Source organism: Chaetodon trifascialis, chromosome 11 (assembly GCF_039877785.1).
Source record: "Chaetodon trifascialis isolate fChaTrf1 chromosome 11, fChaTrf1.hap1, whole genome shotgun sequence".
NCBI lineage: Eukaryota > Metazoa > Chordata > Actinopteri > Chaetodontiformes > Chaetodontidae > Chaetodon > Chaetodon trifascialis.
The window spans coordinates 19,568,556-19,589,667 of record NC_092066.1 but is presented as its reverse complement, the minus strand read 5'-3'; the positions used below and the strand labels follow the sequence as shown (position 1 = coordinate 19,589,667).

The 21,112-nt window shown below is 41.0% G+C and overlaps 5 protein-coding genes and 1 non-coding gene across 7 annotated transcripts in view; 3 read left to right on the top strand and 3 right to left on the bottom strand.

Moving 5' to 3' along the window:
- LOC139338701 (uncharacterized) overlaps window positions 1-21,112 on the top strand; it is a 147,855-nt gene that overhangs the window by 16,804 nt on the left and 109,939 nt on the right. The gene's annotated exons all lie outside the window — the stretch shown is intronic.
- On the bottom strand, window positions 112-3,419 carry catip (ciliogenesis associated TTC17 interacting protein). Of its 2 annotated transcripts, none has more exons than XM_070974442.1 (9): window positions 3,116-3,419; window positions 2,730-2,915; window positions 2,588-2,643; window positions 2,344-2,430; window positions 1,973-2,140; window positions 1,768-1,892; window positions 872-948; window positions 701-768; window positions 112-533 (listed from the first exon to the last, which is right to left on the bottom strand). In XM_070974442.1, the coding sequence occupies exons 1-9, from the start codon at window positions 3,234-3,236 to the stop codon at window positions 345-347; spliced, it is 1,077 nt and encodes a 358-aa protein (XP_070830543.1). In that variant the 5' UTR covers window positions 3,237-3,419; the 3' UTR covers window positions 112-344. The 2 variants fall into 2 exon arrangements, with proteins under 2 accessions (XP_070830543.1, XP_070830545.1); XM_070974444.1 differs by having other exon boundaries at window positions 2,730-2,934; window positions 3,116-3,171.
- LOC139339016 (caspase-8-like) lies at window positions 4,124-6,424 on the bottom strand. The gene is made up of 6 exons (XM_070974441.1): window positions 6,367-6,424; window positions 5,562-5,899; window positions 5,434-5,468; window positions 5,117-5,222; window positions 4,480-5,026; window positions 4,124-4,342 (listed from the first exon to the last, which is right to left on the bottom strand). Exons 2-6 carry the CDS (start codon window positions 5,890-5,892, stop codon window positions 4,195-4,197), a joined length of 1,167 nt encoding a protein of 388 aa, XP_070830542.1. The 5' UTR covers window positions 5,893-5,899; window positions 6,367-6,424; the 3' UTR covers window positions 4,124-4,194.
- Window positions 6,951-7,022, top strand: trnae-cuc (transfer RNA glutamic acid (anticodon CUC)). Its single transcript has one exon. It is a non-coding gene; the product is annotated as a tRNA-Glu (tRNA).
- LOC139339018 (granulocyte-macrophage colony-stimulating factor receptor subunit alpha-like) lies at window positions 8,278-12,814 on the top strand. Its single transcript, XM_070974445.1, has 10 exons — window positions 8,278-8,343; window positions 8,883-8,956; window positions 9,318-9,370; window positions 9,496-9,644; window positions 9,762-9,937; window positions 10,728-10,861; window positions 11,001-11,145; window positions 11,868-11,973; window positions 12,503-12,584; window positions 12,691-12,814. The coding sequence occupies exons 2-10, from the start codon at window positions 8,890-8,892 to the stop codon at window positions 12,775-12,777; spliced, it is 999 nt and encodes a 332-aa protein (XP_070830546.1). The 5' UTR covers window positions 8,278-8,343; window positions 8,883-8,889; the 3' UTR covers window positions 12,778-12,814.
- On the bottom strand, window positions 11,272-17,889 carry LOC139339019 (SH2 domain-containing protein 1A-like). The gene is made up of 4 exons (XM_070974446.1): window positions 17,738-17,889; window positions 15,600-15,660; window positions 15,354-15,498; window positions 11,272-14,960 (listed from the first exon to the last, which is right to left on the bottom strand). Exons 1-4 carry the CDS (start codon window positions 17,887-17,889, stop codon window positions 14,911-14,913), a joined length of 408 nt encoding a protein of 135 aa, XP_070830547.1. The 3' UTR covers window positions 11,272-14,910.

Sequence of the window (21,112 nt, the reverse complement as noted above, 5' to 3'; positions counted from 1 at the left end):
TAGATTCACTTCCTCCTAGTTTGAGAGCAACAGTAACAAACCTGAAGTTTTCAGAAGGGCTATGCCCAGACGAAAGTGAGAGGGTAACACAATGAAACCACAAACACCGAATGAAACAAACCACTTCTTTATTCCTTTCACTTAAGGGTTTTTTTTTGTTTTTTTTTTAAGCAAAATCATACAGCTCAGGTGAAGTCTCAAGTCAAAAAGGTAGTGTTAATCTCCACCGTGTTTCCTTTTACACTATGAGTCATCTGTCACACAGGAAGGAAGAATTAATTTCCAGTTAAAGAGGTGAAAAACAACAGAAAGGTATAAAAAGGCTGCTATGAGCATGTGCGCTTTCAGAGTAAGGGAGCTTTCAGGCTTGGTTCTGGGGGACTGCAGGGGTCAAAATGGAGGAAGTACTCTCTGGCGAACTGGAAGACATCATCTGGTTTCCTTAGTAACAAGAACTGCAAGAAGTCAGAGACGAGGGCACGGATCTCTGGATGCTGTCTCAGGTAGGACGCATGGCCCGCCTTCAGCTCTTCCTGTGCCAAAGAGACATATGCACACATTCATATTCTGCTCTGTTCAAAGGGTTTATGGGTAAGATGGGATCAGTGAGATCAAACAGGTCATTCAGGTAAAGTCAGTCTGAATAAATGAGTGAAATATGAAGCCTGTGTCTTTGTCATGTGAGAACATTATTGGTTACCTTTCTGTCCAAGAACCTGGAGCGCATCTGCATGTCTTCCTCCCAAACCAGGGGGATCTTCTCAAAACCTACACACACACACACACACACACACACACAGAAAAATTATCTAAATTTCTGAAAGAAACCACAGAAGACTGTGAAACAGTACTTGTGTGTGGGAATGATTACCTTTTTCTAGCTGAGATGGCAGCTGCAGAAGTCTCATGGTGACCGGTGACCCTGTCTGCACTCTGCTGGCCAAGTGCCTTATCAGAGAACATAAAAATGCTCAAAAAATGTGTCTATCAAGTGATATGAACAGTTTTATTCACAAAGAGATTTACAGATGCTGGGTTTCACTGGTGAAAGAACAGTAGACTGTGTAACACACATGAAAAACAACAAGAAACACAAGTACAGAAATCACATTAAATTTAATAGTTTTTCTCTTTCCTGATCTCTCTTATACACACTCAAATGCCCCATATTCCTTTACAATTCAGTTAAAATCCACATACAACTTAATACATTTTCGTTTACACTTATCTACTGATACATTTGCATCTCTGATAGCCAGATTGCACATCTGATAGCTTTCCCCAGCCTGCATGCAAATCAGGGTTGGCCCTGCTCTAGGCCAGAGGGTGGTGCTATGCAGCTGGAGCTGTTTGGTAATGAATAAAAAATGCTATATCACCACCAACACTTTTTCAGTACTGCACAGATCATAATCATTAGTTATGCTTGAATACGGTGGTTTCTACAGTTGGTGATGTGTCCATCAGTGTCCTCACATTAACAGTAATACAAATACTTCCTTTTCTGAGTCCTCCAAATCATTTGCAGTTGTTACCAGTGGCAATTTAAATGACAGATTTCAGTGTATTTCCATACTACAATGCTAAAACCTACCAAAACCTTTAATTTGATGAATCGTGCAGCCCTAAACACCAGTTCTTTAACGAGCTGCAAACACTAAAATAATTTAAAGTGTGCAATCAACAGTCATATCCCATTTAAGCACTTGAGACATGAGACTGAGCAACAAGTGTAAGAACCTGACGAGGTGTCGTCTCTGAGCTCACCCATCGGCCAGGAAGTAGCACTGCCAGGCAGTGGGGCCGTCCTCCACAGAGTGAACAATCCTCTCCACCCCAAATACCTCCACCATCTGACCCCCAACCTCCAGCTGCTTCAGACCCAACTCGCTCTGAGCACAGAGAAACAGGTGCTCAGAGTTCAACTATTCAAGCAGAATCAGCAAGAGGTCACACAGGCATAGTTACTTACAAACGTGGTGTGGATGATGTGTAATCCCTGGTCGAAGGAGATGAAGGCCATGTGTTCTGGCACCTTCCTCCTCAAAGCCATCAGGCGCATCAGCAGCAGGTTGGAACCCTCGGTTAGGAGCCCTCTTAGGACAGACATGGGATAAGAAACACTCTCCTTTGTCACATCCTGCACACACACACACACACACACACACACACACACACACACACACACACACACAAAAGGATTACACCTTACAGTAACTTCACAACAGCAGGTTTTGTTGACATCTCCAAACAAGCATTGTATAGATAGTGGTGTAACACTGAGCAAAACAAAAACCTCACTGATATGAAATAATAAGAAAACTCTATTGCTTCTTCTCCCACCTCTCCCACAGTGGTAACTTTATCGATCACCAGCTGCCCATCACGCTGCACCATGTGACACCTCTTATCCAGACTGTGGCCCTCAAGCTGAAAAAAGGATTCAGATGCATTTAAAGGCAGAGAATACAAAATAAAAAGAGAAAGATGTAGCATAAGAGTGAAAGTGGATAATGTTTTCACACAGTGCAACAGCTGCTCCATGTATGCTCAAACGAGGCCGTATCTGAAGCTTGCAATGCCTCACCTTGACATACTCGTGGTAATCTTCCTCCAGCACCTCCAGGTCTGTGGTCAGGTAGGCTTGAATGGACAGAGGACACGAAGATACTGAAACATCTGTAAATGGACAAAACAGTTGAGATCAGCCTGCCTTTCGCAGCCCTCACCTGTCACTGTCGTCCCACAGGGGGCCTCATCGATGGCTCCCTGGCTCTGAGCATGCAGCAGCACACAGGGCTGCGGGCCCCTGCGGCCAAACTCCACCGTCACACTGAACTTGCCCAGGTCTCGGCCGCCCTCCGACACTGTCACCAGAGAGTCTGGAAACACACACATCTGCAGCTCCGCAGGCTCTGAGGGAAGTGGGGGAGACTGAAGATTGGACATGAGCCACAATGGACAATGTCTTGAAACTCATTGGCCATTTTCTACTCAAAAGAGTAACCTTCAACCCAAGATGTGACAAAAACAGGTGGCGGTAACTCTCAGGCGCGCGCAGCTCCTGACGCTTGAGGGGAGCAAAAATAAATAAATAAATAAACCGAGAACTCACCAATGGTGGACACGAATGTGATAGCTTCTTCAGAGGCTTTCACCTCCTCTCCGCGGTCAGGTCCTTCAGTCTCCGCTAGAGCATCGGCTGGAGGGTCGTTTTCCAGCGGGGACTCCATCATTAACGCTGCCTTTAGTGAACGGCGGATGATCCCGGTACTGAAATACGTGCCTGCGCAGCTGAACGGTTTTATGAGACAGACGTTTCTTGTTACGGACACATAGTTTTAATCATTCTTAAGGCAGGCAGTCCTTTGCTGTGCGTCTGTATGCAGCCTCTTTTCCGATACGGAAAACAGACGAACAAATCCGAGTTGTCATGGCAACGACGCTGCATTACCGTAAAGACGGTGGTATGTGCGCAACCGATTCTGGAAGAAAACTTTTCTCTCCAACGGAAGCGCGCACAAAGAAATCCTTTTCATTTCATTGAGTTTTGAGCTACTAAGAATAACAGCGACAAGTTGCAAACGACAATAAGCAACTTTGAAAAAGATGTGAAGAAATATGATCATAAATATATTTTCTTGGTTACAATCTTCATCTATTTTATATTTTTCATATAAACGTTAAGATTTACTGGTTGTGCTTGAAAGATCTATTAAAATAAATATTTTATTTAGCCGTAAAAGGAGGAATACGTTGCATAGAGCAATAAGAAATATTGCTTTCAGAACAGTGTCATAGACTACTACTACTAATAACAATAATAATGTGCAGGGGTGAGTCTGGGAAACAATAAAGGCTTTCAATATTTGCAACTTAATAGTTGTTAATATTTAAGTTATGTCAGCAGTGTTCTGCATGTTGGGTCTGTGTTTGTAAAAATCTTCTGGTGAAGTAGGAGCCTATATCTCCATAAATCTTATGTTAATCCTGTTCATTAAAACATGGGCCCTCCAGTGATACAAAACAGGTTTATTCTGAGACACAAATCTGTGACAATATAAAAGACAATGATTGAATGATATGAAAACAAAGGATTTACAAAGATAAAAACGGTCCATTTTTAGGAAAACCTTTCCCCTGAGTTAATGACACACCCTTACATTTGTATACATGAGTTGTGGTGGCTGAGCTTCAGTGGCAGTATGGTGACAACACAAGTCTCTTCCTCAGGGTGAACCTAACTTCAGGCATCTGCTTTACTGCACCAGGTTGACTGGACGCCTCTTTCTGGCTAACTTCATCATTCACTCGGTGAAGGATGGTGGTCATGTCGTCACCCCTGAAACCATATGGAGCATTGTAAAACATTAAGACAGTGTACAGTATACACTGTATGGCAAGAATCATCACATCGACAAAACACTAAATATTTCGCCACAAGACTGACACAATATTCAATTTGGATTATACATTTACCTCGGACAGCCCTCCTTTAGCTGCTGACACACAGATTGGATGAACCAGCTCCCATCTATTCTGTGTCGAAATGAAACGTGGTCTTCAACAGTGGCAGTGGCAACAAGAACATCGGCTTCCTCAGGGATGAATAGTGAATGAGAATCATCAGCCTGCAGGTCTTTGAAGAACACTCCGCGCTGTCTCTCATCTCCCTGGCAGGCCTGGATCAGGAACACTTTGGGCTTGCCGGTGAGGGCTGACTGGTCAGTTGCCTTGAAGGTTCTAGTTATTTGTTTAATGGAGAGGGGCTTCCTATCAGTCCCCAAGACCACACTCTTCTCTCCATGACTCAGGATACAGCAGATGAAGGCATCACCATGTTTAGGAGCCTTGCAAAGATCAGCGAATCCACTGCCGGACCACTCCTTAACACCGAACTCCTGCAGCTGAGAGAGGTCACTCAGAGAGGCAAAGAACTTCAGTGTCCGATCCATCTGGTCCTTGGTTTGATCTTTACACATCAGCACCCTGAACCCCAGCCAACTGAACACCTCTGCCAAACTTTCTACAGGAAATTAAACATTTTTGTCAAGCGTCACACACAAACAACAGGACAGTAATGTAAACCTGTGCATCTGTGTACTCTGGAACATACCAGCATCTTTGTTGGTCCCATTCCTCACGTCGCCATTCAGGAAATTCTCGTTGTTTATGAGGACACAGAGGCCGACGGGCTGGCTGTTCAACTGGTACTGCTCATCCTAAAACAATGGAAATGGTTGACAATGAAGAAACTAGCTGGAAGGGCATTTCAATATTTGAAATACTTACTTATTTCTACTCGTTCATGGTTTTACTATCATGTAACTTTACTTTTCTTTGATAGTTTAAATTTCATGAACATTATAGAGCTAATGTTCAATATGTTAATACAGGCTAATAAGCACGTGTAATACGAGGCAGAGACTTCACCTCCTTCCGCTTCTTGCACTCTGGGGACAGAAGACCTGAGGAAATCGAGTGAATCAGAATCACACCTCCACACACAAAACTCAAAAAACAGACAATAGGCTGGTGCATGAGGAAGACCAGACACATACTTAGACAGGTTTCTTGGACAGGTTTACATGAAAGGCCCGTGTTGCTCAGCTGTATGCTCTTGAGCTCAGGGTAGGTGGACTTCACGTCCTCATCAGTGTGCAGGAGGTTCAGGAAGGCTTGGCAGGTGTCTTCTCCTTTATTCATGATCCTATCTACGAGCTCAACCACGTGACCCTCCACGTCTTCTTTGTTGATGCTTTTCAGGTTGCTGTACTCGCGCCCAGTGATCAGACTGTTCTCGTGAACTTTGTTGAGGATCAGCCGGTAGTCTGCACACAAGCTCGTGTGAATGGCTGTTTTATTACGTCTCATGGTGTCTCTGGCTGACATGTTGAATCTGACAAGGAGAGAAATAGAAAGACGAAGATTAGAGGGAGATGGAGACTGGACGAAGCCGTTACTCTTCTCCTCATAGTAAAGGACACCAGTCAGTGCTGGGTCAAACTGGGAAAGCTGTAGCATGCTGTAGTAACACTGCACTACATAGTACAGTGTAATTCACTTTCATTACACTTCAGTCATGAGAGAGACTAGAGCAACAAATGTCTCATGCTAAATCCAGCAGCAAGCGTTACTTTGTATGAGTAACATGTCTTTAAAATGACCTAGCATGGCTTTTTTGCGTCACAGTTCATGTTAACTAGCTAGTCCGAATTCGAATTAACTTTTGTCATTTTGTTTCACTCCGAATTTAACTTAAACCTTTTCTACGACAGAAGCGTAGAAAGTACAGTAAGTCATATAATGTACTTGAAAACGATTGCACATCTACTTGAATAGAGATTAAATGCTCTGATAACTTACTGTCAGGACGTGTTTCGTCAAGATTGTACTTTCGGTGAACTGTAACGTTACCCTAGAATTCACCCAATTCCCGAAGAAAACCGTGGCTGCTTTCGTTTTCAAAGCATTTCCGTGTTTCCTGTGCAAAGCTGGAGTCTCATTATAGGCCATTCGAGTCTGCACACATGCCCAGGTTTTACCCCATGTGCCCGGGACTCAATTGGTAAGTAGGCTCGAGATGGAAGCAACGTTAGTGACAGACAATGGAAGGGCATGAGTGTGATGCGTGGCCACCACCTAGTGGAAGAGTAGCAGTATCTTATTTTTGGCTGTAATTATAGTAGGAAGCAGAAAATCCGGTCGAGCGAGATTCAACAGCCACAGCAACTGTCAGCAGCGTTTTCCTACCATCGGCCACAGGGGGCAGCAATTTGTCTCTTCCTCATTGGCGCCCGAGAACAAAGCGAACAGGTCGCCGCAATGGAAAACTCATTCTGAGAAGCTAAAAGAAGATGAGTTTAATAATTCCCTGAAAAAGGTGTGAGGAATAAGCTTTGTGTGAAGTGTATTAATAAATACCAATTTCCTCCTTGAAATTGCATCAGTCCCTGGTGGTCTAGTGGTTAGGATTCGGCGCTCTCACCGCCGCGGCCCGGGTTCGATTCCCGGTCAGGGAACATCTTTTGATTCTATTTTTACATACAGGACTGTCACAGCACAGGTCACACCATCTATACTAGATAGATCTGCACTACACCATCACATATATCTAATCTAAACCTATGATCAATGCTACACCAAATAAAACGTCACACAGTGTCCACCCCATCACCAAACTGAAGCAAATGATCACTTCCGTGAAAAGCAATTTATTAATATAATTCCATTTCATTTTGTTGTAATTTCATTTGTTCTCAGCTACCGATTAGTCAATACTAATAAGTTTACCTGTTATCAAGGTACACAGAAAATAATGTCATGTAGAATAATCTACCAAAATCTGATCTCACTTATAAACTGAACAAAGCACACTCAGATGCCGCTTTATTCAACATTATGATCTTTTGTAGGTTCTAGTTTATGGTGCTGCTGAACTTTATTGCATTATACACTGAGGTGTTTCAGGTTATGGTTGTTCTTTTATCCCACCCTTGTGGATATAAATGGCGATTTATATGATTTATTGCCGTATATTCCATTAGACTACACTACAGACTACACAAAGAATAATCTGCATTCATACCTTTTGTACTCCTTAGGTATTAAGCCATTATACACAACAGAAGTAAGTACTACTAAGTACTGTAAGTACTCATTGCCTCCCTAAAGACAGAACTGGTTGAGCTGAGTCACTGTGGCTTTCTGTTGATCTGCTGTTTTGTTAAGGCACACAATGTGCTGTAGATGTTTGGTGAATCATTAAGACACTCAGCAGTCATAGTTGTTGAATTATATTTTCTGTTGATTTAATTTCCTGAAATGCATGCCTAAAGGCTTTTTCAAAGCCTTCTCGGCAGTACTGAATTGCTGAATTGTTGATTTTTCTAAAAAGTTGCTGATTCTCTAACTTTTTTAGAGTTACCAGTTTTATTAAACAGTTTAGGATGTGATGTTTTAAAAAGTGACCAATTTTATTTACAAGTTGCCAATATAATAAAAGATATACTAATTCACTTAGAAAAGTTAACGCTGTCATTTTAAAAATTTATGGATTTAAAAGTTACCGATTTTATTTCATAAGTTATTGACTCATAATTGTACCTAGTTTTCAATGTGTTTACCATCAACGCATCACTTTTGATTTCACCAGCAGAGCTAAATACAGGCTGTTTTGATCTTGCAGTGTGGGTATCACACCATAATAATAAAGAAACAGGAAGCCATGGTTTCCTGAAGCTCTGTACAGTATGTGACGTCATGCTTCTTCTTTCTCCAGAAACGTGTCACTGTCTTCTGCCAGTGAGGCGACTCAGAGAATGAGTGGAAGGACGGCGTGAGGTAACAGCTCCTTGTTCATGCTTTTTACAATAACGCTGTTTTAATACTATACAAGGATTTTGTGATAGAACTTATACACAAAAAGGCTTACACCTAGAATAGCTAAAATGGGTGTACCCATTTAGCATTTTTGAGAGAGAGTACGATAGCTGAGTGTGTAAACAAAACAAAACTTAGTCTGTCTGTGCTTTTGTTGAAAATGTAAAAGGTTTTGTAGGCAAGGGGAACGTGTGTGTTGATAAAACTCAAACTAAATGTAACTGAGAGGAGAGAGAGCACTCGTGGAAAGCTGTTTGTATTAGATTACATGTTCACTGAGGTGTCTTACAAACCATCTGTTGCAGAAAGTATTTAAAAAGGGGAAGCATACAAAGCCAGGAAATCACTCAATATGGAGTGATACAACATCTTCTGTGTGCCAAGTGTATGTGGCCAGGCACTGTATTGTGTGTTTATGTATGTCTCTGCCTTTGTGTGTGTGTGTGTGTGTGTGTGTGTGTGTGTGTGTGTGTGTGTGTGTGTGTGTGTGAAACCTCTAGGTTTGCTATGAAGCTGTTTCCTGTCCGTTCAAAAGTTTGGTTCAGTTTGCTGGTTTTGTGGGCCTCACAAAGTGGTGGGTACACACTACTCTCTCTCTCTCTCTCTCTCTCTCTCTCTCTCTCTCTCTCTCTTCTCTCTCTCTCACACACACACACACACGCACACACACACACACACACACACACACACACACGCACACACACACACACACACACTGTGATTCTAATTTTCTTGATGATGGACATTGTTGGCTCTCTTGCTTCCATCAGGGTGCTCTGCTTTCGTAGCTTTCCTTCCTTGCTTCCTCCACCTCCCTAAATGATGCAAAATACCCAAAACATGTTCAAACTTTGATGAACTTGCGTTGCTCCTTGCCAATCCATGGCTCACAACAATTTTAACTGTGTTTTCCCTCGTGTGCGCTCTTTTAACAGAGACCGAGGCCAACAATCCAGATGTCTGTCAGGATGAAAAGTTTGTTGGTGATGTGAGAATCAAATTGCTCTTTTAACTCCCAAAGGCCACACAGGCACAGTAGAAGGTTGCTGCATATTATGCAGATATATATTTTTTCAATTTCTTTACTCTGGTCTTTGTGTTTGTGCAACTCAGCTACAGGTGATTCCAGAGCTGGGGGATACTGTGGAGTTTGATGCGGTGATTGATAACTTCCTCTGCATCCTTTACCCAACAAATATGCTCAACTGCACCTGGTCATTCCACACTTTACAGAAGGCTACTCAGCTCAGTGTCCACATCAGGTATTTTCTCAATGACACATTACCCATATAGCACAGCACTGCTGGCTTACGACCCAGCTATGATAGAAAATACAAATAATTTTGAGCATGTATCTCTTTCTCTGTCTGTTCATCCAGTGTTTGCGACAATGAAAGGGCAGTTCACTCTCTGGACTATCCGTCTGCGGAAAGAGTGGGATCGAGGTCTTTGGCTCTGAGGAATCATGAGGAGGTGTATGTAATCCTCCAGTTTAACGTCACCCTGTACGACATGTGGACAGTCTACATCTACACATACAACACGGCCATGCTAGGTAATACTCCAAGATGAACACTGTCGTTGAGCTGTTGAGTATTTGCAAAAGCTGGTAGTACAGATGCTCTTCAGTGGGATCCACTGTTTGAATAATCCACTAGGTAGCACTTTATTTTGATTCTATGTCGACAGCAGATGAGTCGATATTTAATATCTGTTTGTCAGCAGCAATTTTTTCTAACAGTAAACTGTGACTAACAAATGTAAAGCATACTGTCTGTAGCTTGTGTCAACTGTTAAAATGTGACTTTTAATGGGTGACATGGTGGAAAAAAGTGTGTGGGCATGGTAGTGCCCTATTCAGACTAGTAAACTGTGAGACGTGTAACATGTATTTAGAGTGTATCCTTTTTTAACTGCAGATGCTGCACAAATGAGTAACTCTGCAGTGTTTAAATCAGACAGTGTAGTTAATTAATTACACTGTACACAAAAATGTTATGCCTCTCCCTGGCCTGTACTTCATCCTCATATTAGTTTAAGTTCCTCAATCAGTTAATAGGAGTCTACAGCCAGGCTAGCTCCTCTGCAAGACTGTACTTAGCAACAGTACACTTTGAGCTAAATGCTAATGCAAGCTTTGCAACCTGTTCACAGAGACAGTGCTAACATGCGCTAATATTATGTTCAGCACATGCAATGTTCATTATGTTCACCACTTCATTTTAGCATGTTAGCATGCTGCTTGTGTCAGTTAGCACTAAACCAAAGTATTAGACAAACTGAAAATTTGACTTGATCGTGACTAACTACTCGTGACTGCTAATTTGTGGTTGTCTGTGCTGCAGAAGTCCTGCCTCCACCCCAGAACATCTCAGCATCAGTCAAACATGGAGACCTGTTGGTGACATGGGGTCTGCCCTCCAGCAGAGTAGACTATAACCCCTCATGCTTTGAATACCAGCTGGATCTGGGTGACCAGGTACAGGATGTCTGTATGTATGGGCATGGGAGTTGATTATTTCAGACATACCATTCAGTACATCATTGGTGCATATAAAGAAGACAATTTGCAGGAACCTACTGAGTGCTCACTGGTGAATCTTCATCTTTAAAAACAGGAAAGAGCCAAAAACCTGATCAACCAGCTGTCTTATACAGAGTCGAATGCAGATCCCAGTCACACCTACAGTGTGAGGATGAGGGTGAGGAAGATAGACGTGTGCCAAGAAAACCCTCAATGGAGTGACTGGAGTCATGCTGTCAGTGAGTGTTGTTTGTTAAAGTCATCTCAAATACAGGTTTAACCCACTGGTTCCCAACCTTTTTCCTTAAGAGACTACGTTTCTGTCATTGAGTAAACTGACGAGCCCTGACTAAGAGACAAACTTTATGGACTATTCACATCATGTTCAGTGCATAACAATAGCAGTACAGAGTTTGGTGGTCAAAGGCCACTCTGACCACACACCAACACATTTTTGGCCATAACTCTAAACTCACTAAATAATTTGTTTTGCAATAAGTCTATACTTTCCCTTATTCAACAACACAATACAACACAAATATTTCAAATTTGGTCAGACACTGAATGGTGACATTAAACTTGGCTGTATACTTTGAAACTGTGCTAGATAAATGGATCTTCTATGCTGCCATCTTACATTTACATTTTATTTGTAGCTTCTTTGCAGAAACATCCATATTTGAAGCATTGTAGTGCACTACAGGCACTTAATACCTTTTATGTAATTCCTTCAAATGCTGAGATATAGACCTATTGTACATATTTTTTAGGCATTTTCTAAAACCCCTTAAGATCAATAACACCTCAAGTCCCTCCGTGAAGCTTTGGTGACCCTTAGTGGCGGCCAGCACCCCCACTTTCAGTGGTTGAGTCTGGAAGCCTCAAAACACCATTTTCTTTTTCATGAATATAACAACCTCAGTACAATGATCAGCTTCTTAATGTGTGTGTCTGTTTGTAGCGGTGGAACAATCAGTTTACAAGCTCAACACTCTGGTGATCATCTCAATTTCACTTGGGATACCCATGATCTTCTTGGCTGTGCTGCTGTTGGTGCGCTATCAGAGGTACTGTTTCTGTCTCTACCTAAATGAACAGCCTGTTGACCGATGCGTGACTCACACACACTCACATGCACCCACTCACACATGCACACAGCTACTCACAAACTTGCTACCTCTCCTCATTCTTGCTTTATTTTTATCCACCTGTGAGCAGTTGCTGATCTGAAACCATAAACCCTATGCTCTCCTTTGGGCCAAAAGTTGGGCCTGTGAAGCAGTGAAGCTAAGTGTGTAAACAGAGCGCAGAAAGGAGAAGTTGGAGGAGTGTGCAAGTTGTGATAGAGTCTTTTCTCTGAAAAGCCACCACAAAAACATCCCCCTAAACAGCAAAAGCTCAAAATGAAAGAAAACACACAAGAAGATACAGGAAGGATGCACTTCTTCTTTCTTTGACGGTTTCCTGGTCAGCTTTGTGTGAAAATAAAACACATATTAGAAGAAGTTTTCATTTTATACAAGAAAAACGACAGCAGAATCAGTTTAAAATGCGACACTCGCTTAAGGCTTTTTCATGTTTGTGCGTGTGTTTCAGGGTGTCTGAGGTTTTATTTCCTCCAATTCCTCGCCCCCCGCTAAAGTACATCTATTTCCTGGAAAAAAATGACACATTTAATGTAAGTACAAGTTCATATTGTCCAAACACACACACACACTTCATCACTCAGCCCACCACAAACACCTGTACAAATGGAGTGTTGTTATTTTTGTGTGTGCTTCCAGTTCTTCCATCCTGCCCCATCACCTGAGCCTGTGGAGGAGATCACAGAGGTGGAGGACACAGAGCAAAGCTCTGGAAAGACATTTTGAAAGCCACATGAAAAGGACACATTCGACAAGCAAAAAAACAAAACAAAACAAAAACATGCCATGCTCTGTGCATTTTCATACACAATTACCCTTCAGCAACAGGAAGTATAAATGTATGCAACATGTATATAGGTGTGTATTTGTGTGGAGATTGTGGTTTTATGTTGTCCGTCTTCAAGTTTTGTAGCACTAAGATATTTAAATACATTTAGGACATGTAAAAGTATACAAGTATGCTGTGATGTGATGTGATGTGATGTGATGTGATGTGATGTGATGTGATGTGATGTGATGTGATGTGATGCGATATGATGCGATGCGATGCGATGCGATGCGATGCGATGCGATGCGATGCGATGCGATGTGATGTGATGTGATGCGATGTGTTACACTCGCTCTGCCTGCGCTAGCTGGTAAGCTGGTCTTGAAATGTGGATCTTTTTCCGATCTGTTGCTTCTACAGAATGTGTTTCTACCTTTTGTGAAAGTGTGAGTATGAAATGAAGTTGAGTGATGCAGTATAATATTGTCTCATTTGAAATGCATTCATTTAAACAAACTTTATTTATACGTTGCATATTTACAACATTAATAGTTACAGCCTGGCTCTGTCTAGCGGGAACAAAAATCTCTCAGAAGCTCCTCTAAAGCTCAACTATTAATTAACTATTGTTAAATCCACCAACAGCTAGCCATAAAAAAGGCAAACTGTCACTTTTACACTGCCTTTCTAATACGGGATTAAGCAAGATATGAGACATTAAGAACTGTAGTGAGATTTAGAGGTGCTGGTATGCAGATTTTGTTACCTTTGGACAGAGCTAAACTAGCTGTTTACTCCTTTGTCCAGGCTCCACGCCAAGTGAAGTGGCTGCTAGCTGTAGCTTTGAGAAGAATAAGAAGAATAAGAGTGAAATCCATCTTCTCATATAACTCTCCAACATATTATTTTCTGAAATGTCGCACTATTCCTGTAATGATCTGACTGGAGTTGGTCTATATTAATATAGAGATAACATACTAAAAAATGAAAAGAAGTTCTGCCATTAACAAAGCAAAAGAGAACTTTTGGCAGCAGCTCAGACTGATGCAAGCACAGATGAAGCCCTGTTGTCTGACAGTAACATCATTGTGGGCTTCAGTCCCATGTGAGTTCTGGTAAAAATGACACATCCCACAAGGCACAGCCGTTACCCAAAAGTGATCTGTGGTATATTCTCCATTTTGCACATAACAGGTCGACTGCTTTGCAAAATGTGATGAATTTGACCTTTACAGCAAAGTCATTTATGTTCAGAGCTCAGTACTTAAGAGTCAGGAAAGAAGAAACACTGTTTGACTCTGACAGAATGACTGCAACACTGCTTAAAGCTGAGGTCAAGCTAAACCCCGACCAACTGGTGAGCTGTCCAAGACCTATCTGTTGGGAGCAGTGGACACACATCTACTGTTCATCAGGATTAAATCATTCATTTGTGTTTGATGCTGGATTGAGATCAGTCAGAGCAGCTCTGTAACAAATGAAAATCATCTTGCTGACTGGATGCTAACATTGATGGAGAATAAATAAAGTCACATGATGAAGTGGTTGTGCCCATAATAGACTGTATGATCTGCTTTTCCCACGTTGCTAAATTTCCTGTGTTGCTTCAGATCAGATAAAAGTTGTCAAACAAACCATACAGATCACACAGATCACTGCACTCAAGTGTGACTTCCCCAGATATGAAAAACACATCCATTCAGTGTCTGTGTGCGTTTGCAGAAAAAATTACAATGCATGACCACAGTTGCATTAAATACCTTTCATTTGTGACACATCACACCAGCACAGCCCTCCTCACACACTGAAACCACCACAACAGAGATACTGAGTGATATATACAGCATCTATTTTATTTTCATTTTTTTAAATGTTCCCATGCTTGCTCAAAGACTTTCAATGTCTCTTGAGTACATGGTGAAATATATCTACTGGACATTGTAGGTTGTAAACCTTGCCTCTTTTTCAGAATCTTTGTTAAGTAACACATCAAGTGTGCATTCTTTAAACATTGCTAAAATAAAAGATATGACAGACCACAGCGCAGATCCTTGATGTGCATGTTGGTGTGCCAGGTTAAAGGCACGGCCTCAACACACAGAGCTGCTGTCGTCGCCACACGTTTCCATGTAGACAAACTCTGTGGAGGACACCAGCGAAATTGTTAGAGTTGAGTAAGCAGGTCATGAGCTCTGACATACATTTCAAAGCAGGGAAAGGATTCTTAGATGCAAAAACATCAAAACATGCACAAGGTTGACTGTGTGTGTGTGTGTGTGTGTGTGTGTGTGTGTGTGTGTGTGTGTGTGTGTGTGTGTGTGAGCGTGTGTGTATGTGTGTGAGGCTATGCCTGCGTGTGTGTGTGGACACAGGATGTTTTTCAGTTTGACACAAAGGAGAATATTTCTGTCTTAAAGTAGCATGGGTTAGGGTCAGGGTCAGGGTTAGGGTTAGGGTCAGGGTTAGGGTTAGGGTCAGGGTTAGGGTTAGGGTTAGGGTTAGGGTTGTGTGCGTGTACGTGTGTGTGCCATACCTTGTCCAGGGCCGATGTATTGTAGCTGCGTATTGTCCAGTGGAATCGTGAGGGGGGGTATCCTGACATCAGAGGCTGCAACCCTTTTGTAGCTCTCTATCAGTGTTTCCAGAGTCCTGAAACCCTGCAGTGTGACACCTGAAAGCTGTTGATGACAGACAGGAAACCATAAATAACATCCTTGTGTAGGTGTGTGTGTGTCTGTGAGTGCAGACGTGTGTGACCTGCACGTAGATGTTCACTCACCTGAAGACACCAGCCGTCAGTGGAGTGTACGAGCCTGTAGGTGTGCACAAACGGTGCTTTCCTGCCAGACGCAAAGATGAGAAATTTGAATGATTTCATGTGAATGTGTCATTTGTGAAACTGCCTCATGTTCCAATGCGACTATTAAATCTGAAAGACAGCATGACTGATTTCAGTTTGCATGGAAACAAGTGGAAACCAAAACCAAAGTGATTTTAACCCAACTGAATGATCATTCTCTAAAGATACATAATATAGTCATTTGGAATTTACCATCTTTCCTTTTCTCAATTTTTCTTTTATTCACAAGCTATTAATTCTGTTTATCTTTCCAAATCTTGCATATGGAAAATGATGTAAATATATTTAAATATTTGGCTGACTTGATTTTGAAGCAATAAGAAATTATAACCAGTTTATAAATAAGAAAGACTTTTATTATCTATACTATAGGATGAGTTTTCGAACATTTTTGCTACTGTTAGTTTATAATATATATATTGTGTGTTTATACCTGAACCCCTTGAAGCAATGTTTGCATGTGTATTGTCAGAGTAATCCCCAGTACACCATGGTGGAATGTAACTAAGTTCATTTACTAGTAATTAGGCACAAACCTGCACATGAATCATGTAATTTAATGCTACCTTCCACTTCTTCTCCACTACATTTATAATATTGCACATTTTATAACATTGCATTTATCTGACAGCCGTAGTTACCGCTCACTGTTCAGATAAAGAGTTAAAGGTCAAACATTTGATTAGTTCATAAGACGTTTATCATCATTGAGGAAACTACCCAACTGTATGTACAGCTGGCAGAATTAGCTCTACCTTGACAACATTCAGATGCTGCAAGAGACGGCAATGAATTAGGAATAAAATTCCAACAATATACAGTATATATAATAAATGTGAACACTTTGAAGAGAATTTTCCATAAAGTACAATTTGCTGCTTTGCTTAAATAAGATTTTGAATGAAATACTTCAAGTGCTGTTTCACTGTGATATTGCTACTTTTACTTAAGTTAAAGATCTGAGGGCACATTCTGTAAATTAGGATGTTATTTCTGCTTCAGATGGTTTTTGTCTTTTTACTTGTACTTCTACCCATTTAGACAAAAATTAGACTACCGCTGATCAGTGGTCGAGTGTTGGAATGTCTAATGATGCTCCTCATTCTCATCCAGTGGAAATATGATGCCTGAAATTGTAGCTAAAATGATGCAAGGACCGTTGAATGTGTGTTTTATGTAAAGACTCGCATTTACATAAGATTCAGAATGTCAACACTACACATCTGGCAAGGCAAACAGCGATATCTTTATCAAATACTACAGCAGGCAGAAAACTGCTACAGAGATGATGAAATACTGGTTATTCTATGGAGGAGCACTTGATCTATGGTTAGCAGTTACACACATTTTTTAGTTTTAATGTTATTTTTATTCAGTTAACCCTATGGAGTCCAGGTGCTATATGTCTTAAACTCCTCTCAAACGTGCACCGTGTCCTTTTCTCAGGACAAATTAAGTCTCATTTCATATCAGTTGAACAAAGCATAAACCTGCCAGGCACCCAAACAAGAAGAAAAGTGATACAGGCATCCTTAAAAATATACAAATCTGTAGTAATATTCACACAGTTATTATTAGGGAAGAGTTCACGATTGTAATGAGAAATATTGTCTCACTATTTGTACACACACATACAGCAGAACATGTAAGAAATAAAATCATGGTACAGACTGTTGACATGTAAAGGGATTTCCTCTCAATTCATTTTTGTGTCTTTTCATTGAAATGTGCACCTGTAAATCACAGAGAATATGAATAATTCACAGTTTACAAATTTCTTTCAAAACCTTTTTTTTTTTTTTAATGATGTACAGACTTAAATGAGATTCACATAAAAGCTGCACATCAGCATTTTCAACTAATTTTCTCAGCTCATTTTGGAGATACAGCTTACGTCTCTGGTCTTAGAAGAAAGTTAGAATAAATATAAGATGCCCAGCGTATTCACCAATGAAAAGAGAACTCAAATAAAGATTGAGCCAACAGACAAGCACAATGGTGTGACATAACTGAATGAAAGTTGTCACTTTTGGCCACATTTGCACCACCCCGCTCACCTCACACACAGGCAGTAAGCCCCTTGCAAAGTCTCGCTGTCCCTCAGCAGAAAGCTGCCGTCATGTCCAAACCTCTCCAGCAGCCTCTCCGTCGCCTCCCTTCCAATTCTCCCGTAGTAAATAGACCGAACCAGCATCCCCTCCCTTTCCATGTTGCCTCAGAAGCAGGCGCCCATGTGTGCTGAGGGGTGAGTGTGCAGCAGGTTGTAGCAGCAGATGAGCGTGTGAAAGGTCATGAAAAGCTTTTCTGGTTTTCACACTTTGGTCATGCAGCTGCAGCTCACATGCTGCACTTTGAACTAAAAGATGATTTTCATCTATCAACAGGTGACAGTGTTTTTGCCTCTTTCACTTTTTCAGTATCATTTTATTCAGAACTCAAAAAAAAAAAAAAAAAGAGCTCGGCCTGTACCAGCTCTATATGGAAAAATGATGAGAATGAGAATGAATTGAGTTTTTGGTTTTTTTTCCACGGCACTTAGGATCTCCTCAGAATCACACTCTTTTCTGAAATGAAAACAAATATGTAACTGCAACTGATGCAACTACTTTTTGGAGCATGTGTATTCTCACAATCTTCTCTACACATTCATGAACATTTGGACTACTCCGCTGTATGAAAGCAGTTTATGATAAACTAAACAACCTGAAGAATGAGTTTAAGCAGACGGATTTGTGTGCCCCACACATTAACCACCAGCTAACCGCTCACACAGGCACAAAAGCAAAGACATCAAACCATTGCTGTGGTTTGATTTGGTGCTGTCATCACTGTTTACAAGCTTTTCTTCCAGGACAAGAGGCATTTCAGAGCAAATAATTTATTAAAGTGGTTACATGAAGTTCTTATTCAGACCTGTGTATTTAACAAGATAAAACTCACAAGAATTCAAGCAGAATACAACATCATCTTTATCATCTAATATTCAAACAAAAACTATGAAGCTCAGTGAAAATCCTATTAAAGATCATAACTGACTTGAGGATGGAGAGTCAAGGGTGTATTCTAAATTCACTTTCTGTACATTTTGCTTGTTCCCCCAGTTGCTCTGAGGCTGGAGACATGGCTGAAAAGGACCTGGTGTTGGCAGCTGAACCAAAGGAACAGCACACTCTGAATTTAATAATGACACAATTACCAGTATTTTTTATCATTTAAAGGTAAAATTCATCAGTGGAAATTTCTGTGTACCATAAAAAAAGTGTGATCTACAGTATTGTCTTTTTTATTGCTATTATTTTTCCAGATATCTCATATAGAAAAAGATTTTGAATAATCCCTGATGTTATCAAATGTAGTGTTTTGATGCCGATCTGTGCCCTTTGCTGCATGACACCACCCCCCTCTCTCTCCTGCGTCTTTGAAAACAAGCTTGAAACTGCTAAGAGGACGAAGACCTGAAACCGCTGATAGTGGCAGCTAGAATTTTGTGACTCTTACAGATGTGATGAACAGACCAGTTGTGGTGCCCTGTTGTAGGAGCATGATCATGTGCCATGTCTGTGTTTTGGGAGTGGTTGAGAGAAATGTAGGGATGACTGCTTCTCTTCAGAGGCCATCACTGCTTCATGGCTCTTTTTGGAGCTACTTGTTGCTGTTAAGTGCAATGTATTTCTACATGTTTGAAGAATTTATCTAAAAAACAACATCCTAACATGTTTTTTCACTGTCTCCATGAATGTCTGTAACTTTTTTTTTCAGACAGCCTTCAAACCTTTAATATGTAACAGGAACTACAAAGGACAAGTGACACTAAATTGAAATATGTCCTGAACACTTCATTATGCACTGAACCAGCATAATGCCAACTGAGGCGATGCCTTTTCCTGCTTAACTTCAGAATGTGTGTGCGGGTTGGGGAACCTCTGCTGGACACTTGTGGAAATGAACCAATAACTGACGCAACGCAAAATACTACAAATGGCTCTGTGCAGATAGCTTGATCTTCATGCACTTCTTATGGAAATACAATGAATAACGCTGAAACCAGAGGCAGTTTACTGTTATTTAAAAGTTGCCATCACACTTAGTTCTTAGGATAAAGAATCCAGGATGTTGACAATCTTGGGAGATAAAATAGTGTGAAGCGTTTTTTTTTTTTTTGCTGTTCATGATGAACTGTAAAAAATAAAAATAAATAAAATAGTTATTGCTGTTGTAAAACCAGAAGTAAGTTGCAATGCAGAGGCACCTCTTTTAATGTAGTTAAAGCTGCAGTAGGTAAGATCGAGAAGAAAGCAGACTTAGCCTGAAAATTTGAACCAGCACAAGTTCACATCACTCCCCCTCCCTCTCTGATGCTCTGCCTCCAAGCCCCTCCTCCCTGCGGTGTCTGCCGTGACAACCAGTAACGTTAGCCTTAGCATCTGAAACAAGCTAACTCTGCTCAGCCACCACATCACATCACAATTGTCTCTTGGGATGTGATTTTATGTGAGGGCCAAAGAATGCATTACTCTGGAAGGAGGCAAAACACTCCATACAGGATGAATCACATGATCACATTCAGAAAAAAACAACAAACAAACAAACAAACAAAAAAATTCAAATATTAAAAAAAAAAAAATTCAGATGGAACTTTAAATTCTAATTTGTCACACCTATGACATCATCACATTCCAGATGCAACAGGTATTAAATCTCAGAACACACATTCACTCTGTATTAGTACACATTTTTCAGGTATTTGCAGATTTTGTATTTTCAGAAACACTGCTTTCGAAATTTACCTTCAATTTCATGACTGACATTTTACAAATGGTCAAGGAAGGGTGAAGAGCATCCAGCTACAGCTCCTAGTGTTTTTCAAACGCTGAAAACTAATATTTCAATGTACTATGCTGTGATGAATGCCCTGCAATCGGCTGGCAACCGGTCTGGTTGACAGCTGGGATAGGCTCCCCCCCGCCACCCCAAAAGGGATAGGTGGTATAGAAAATGGATGGATGGATGGATGGATGTGCTGTGATGAACTGATGGAAACTGATGGCTCTTATAGATTTGAGGACCTAATATCCATTTTCTTTTTTTGCTGGGGTCAAAAATGTGGATTTTAGAGCATTGCTGTTGTAAAACCAGAAGTTAAAAAAAAGTAAAAAAATGGCTGGCTTCTGTCTCTCCTGTTTTTGATTAGCACTGGATCCTATGGGCCAGGTCAGAGTTACTCTCCTCGCTCAGAGGCACACAAGTCAAACATCGTAAGTCCTATTGTTTAGCCAGGCACATTGTGAGAATCAGCACAAGCGGCACTACACCTTTGGAGAATTTCACATGCATAGAGTGAAATTTGTAGTTGTAAATTTGTAGAGCGTGGAGAGAAAAAATTTCAGACACTTTTCAGAGCGTCTCTCCACTCTGGCAGTTGGTCTCCTCCA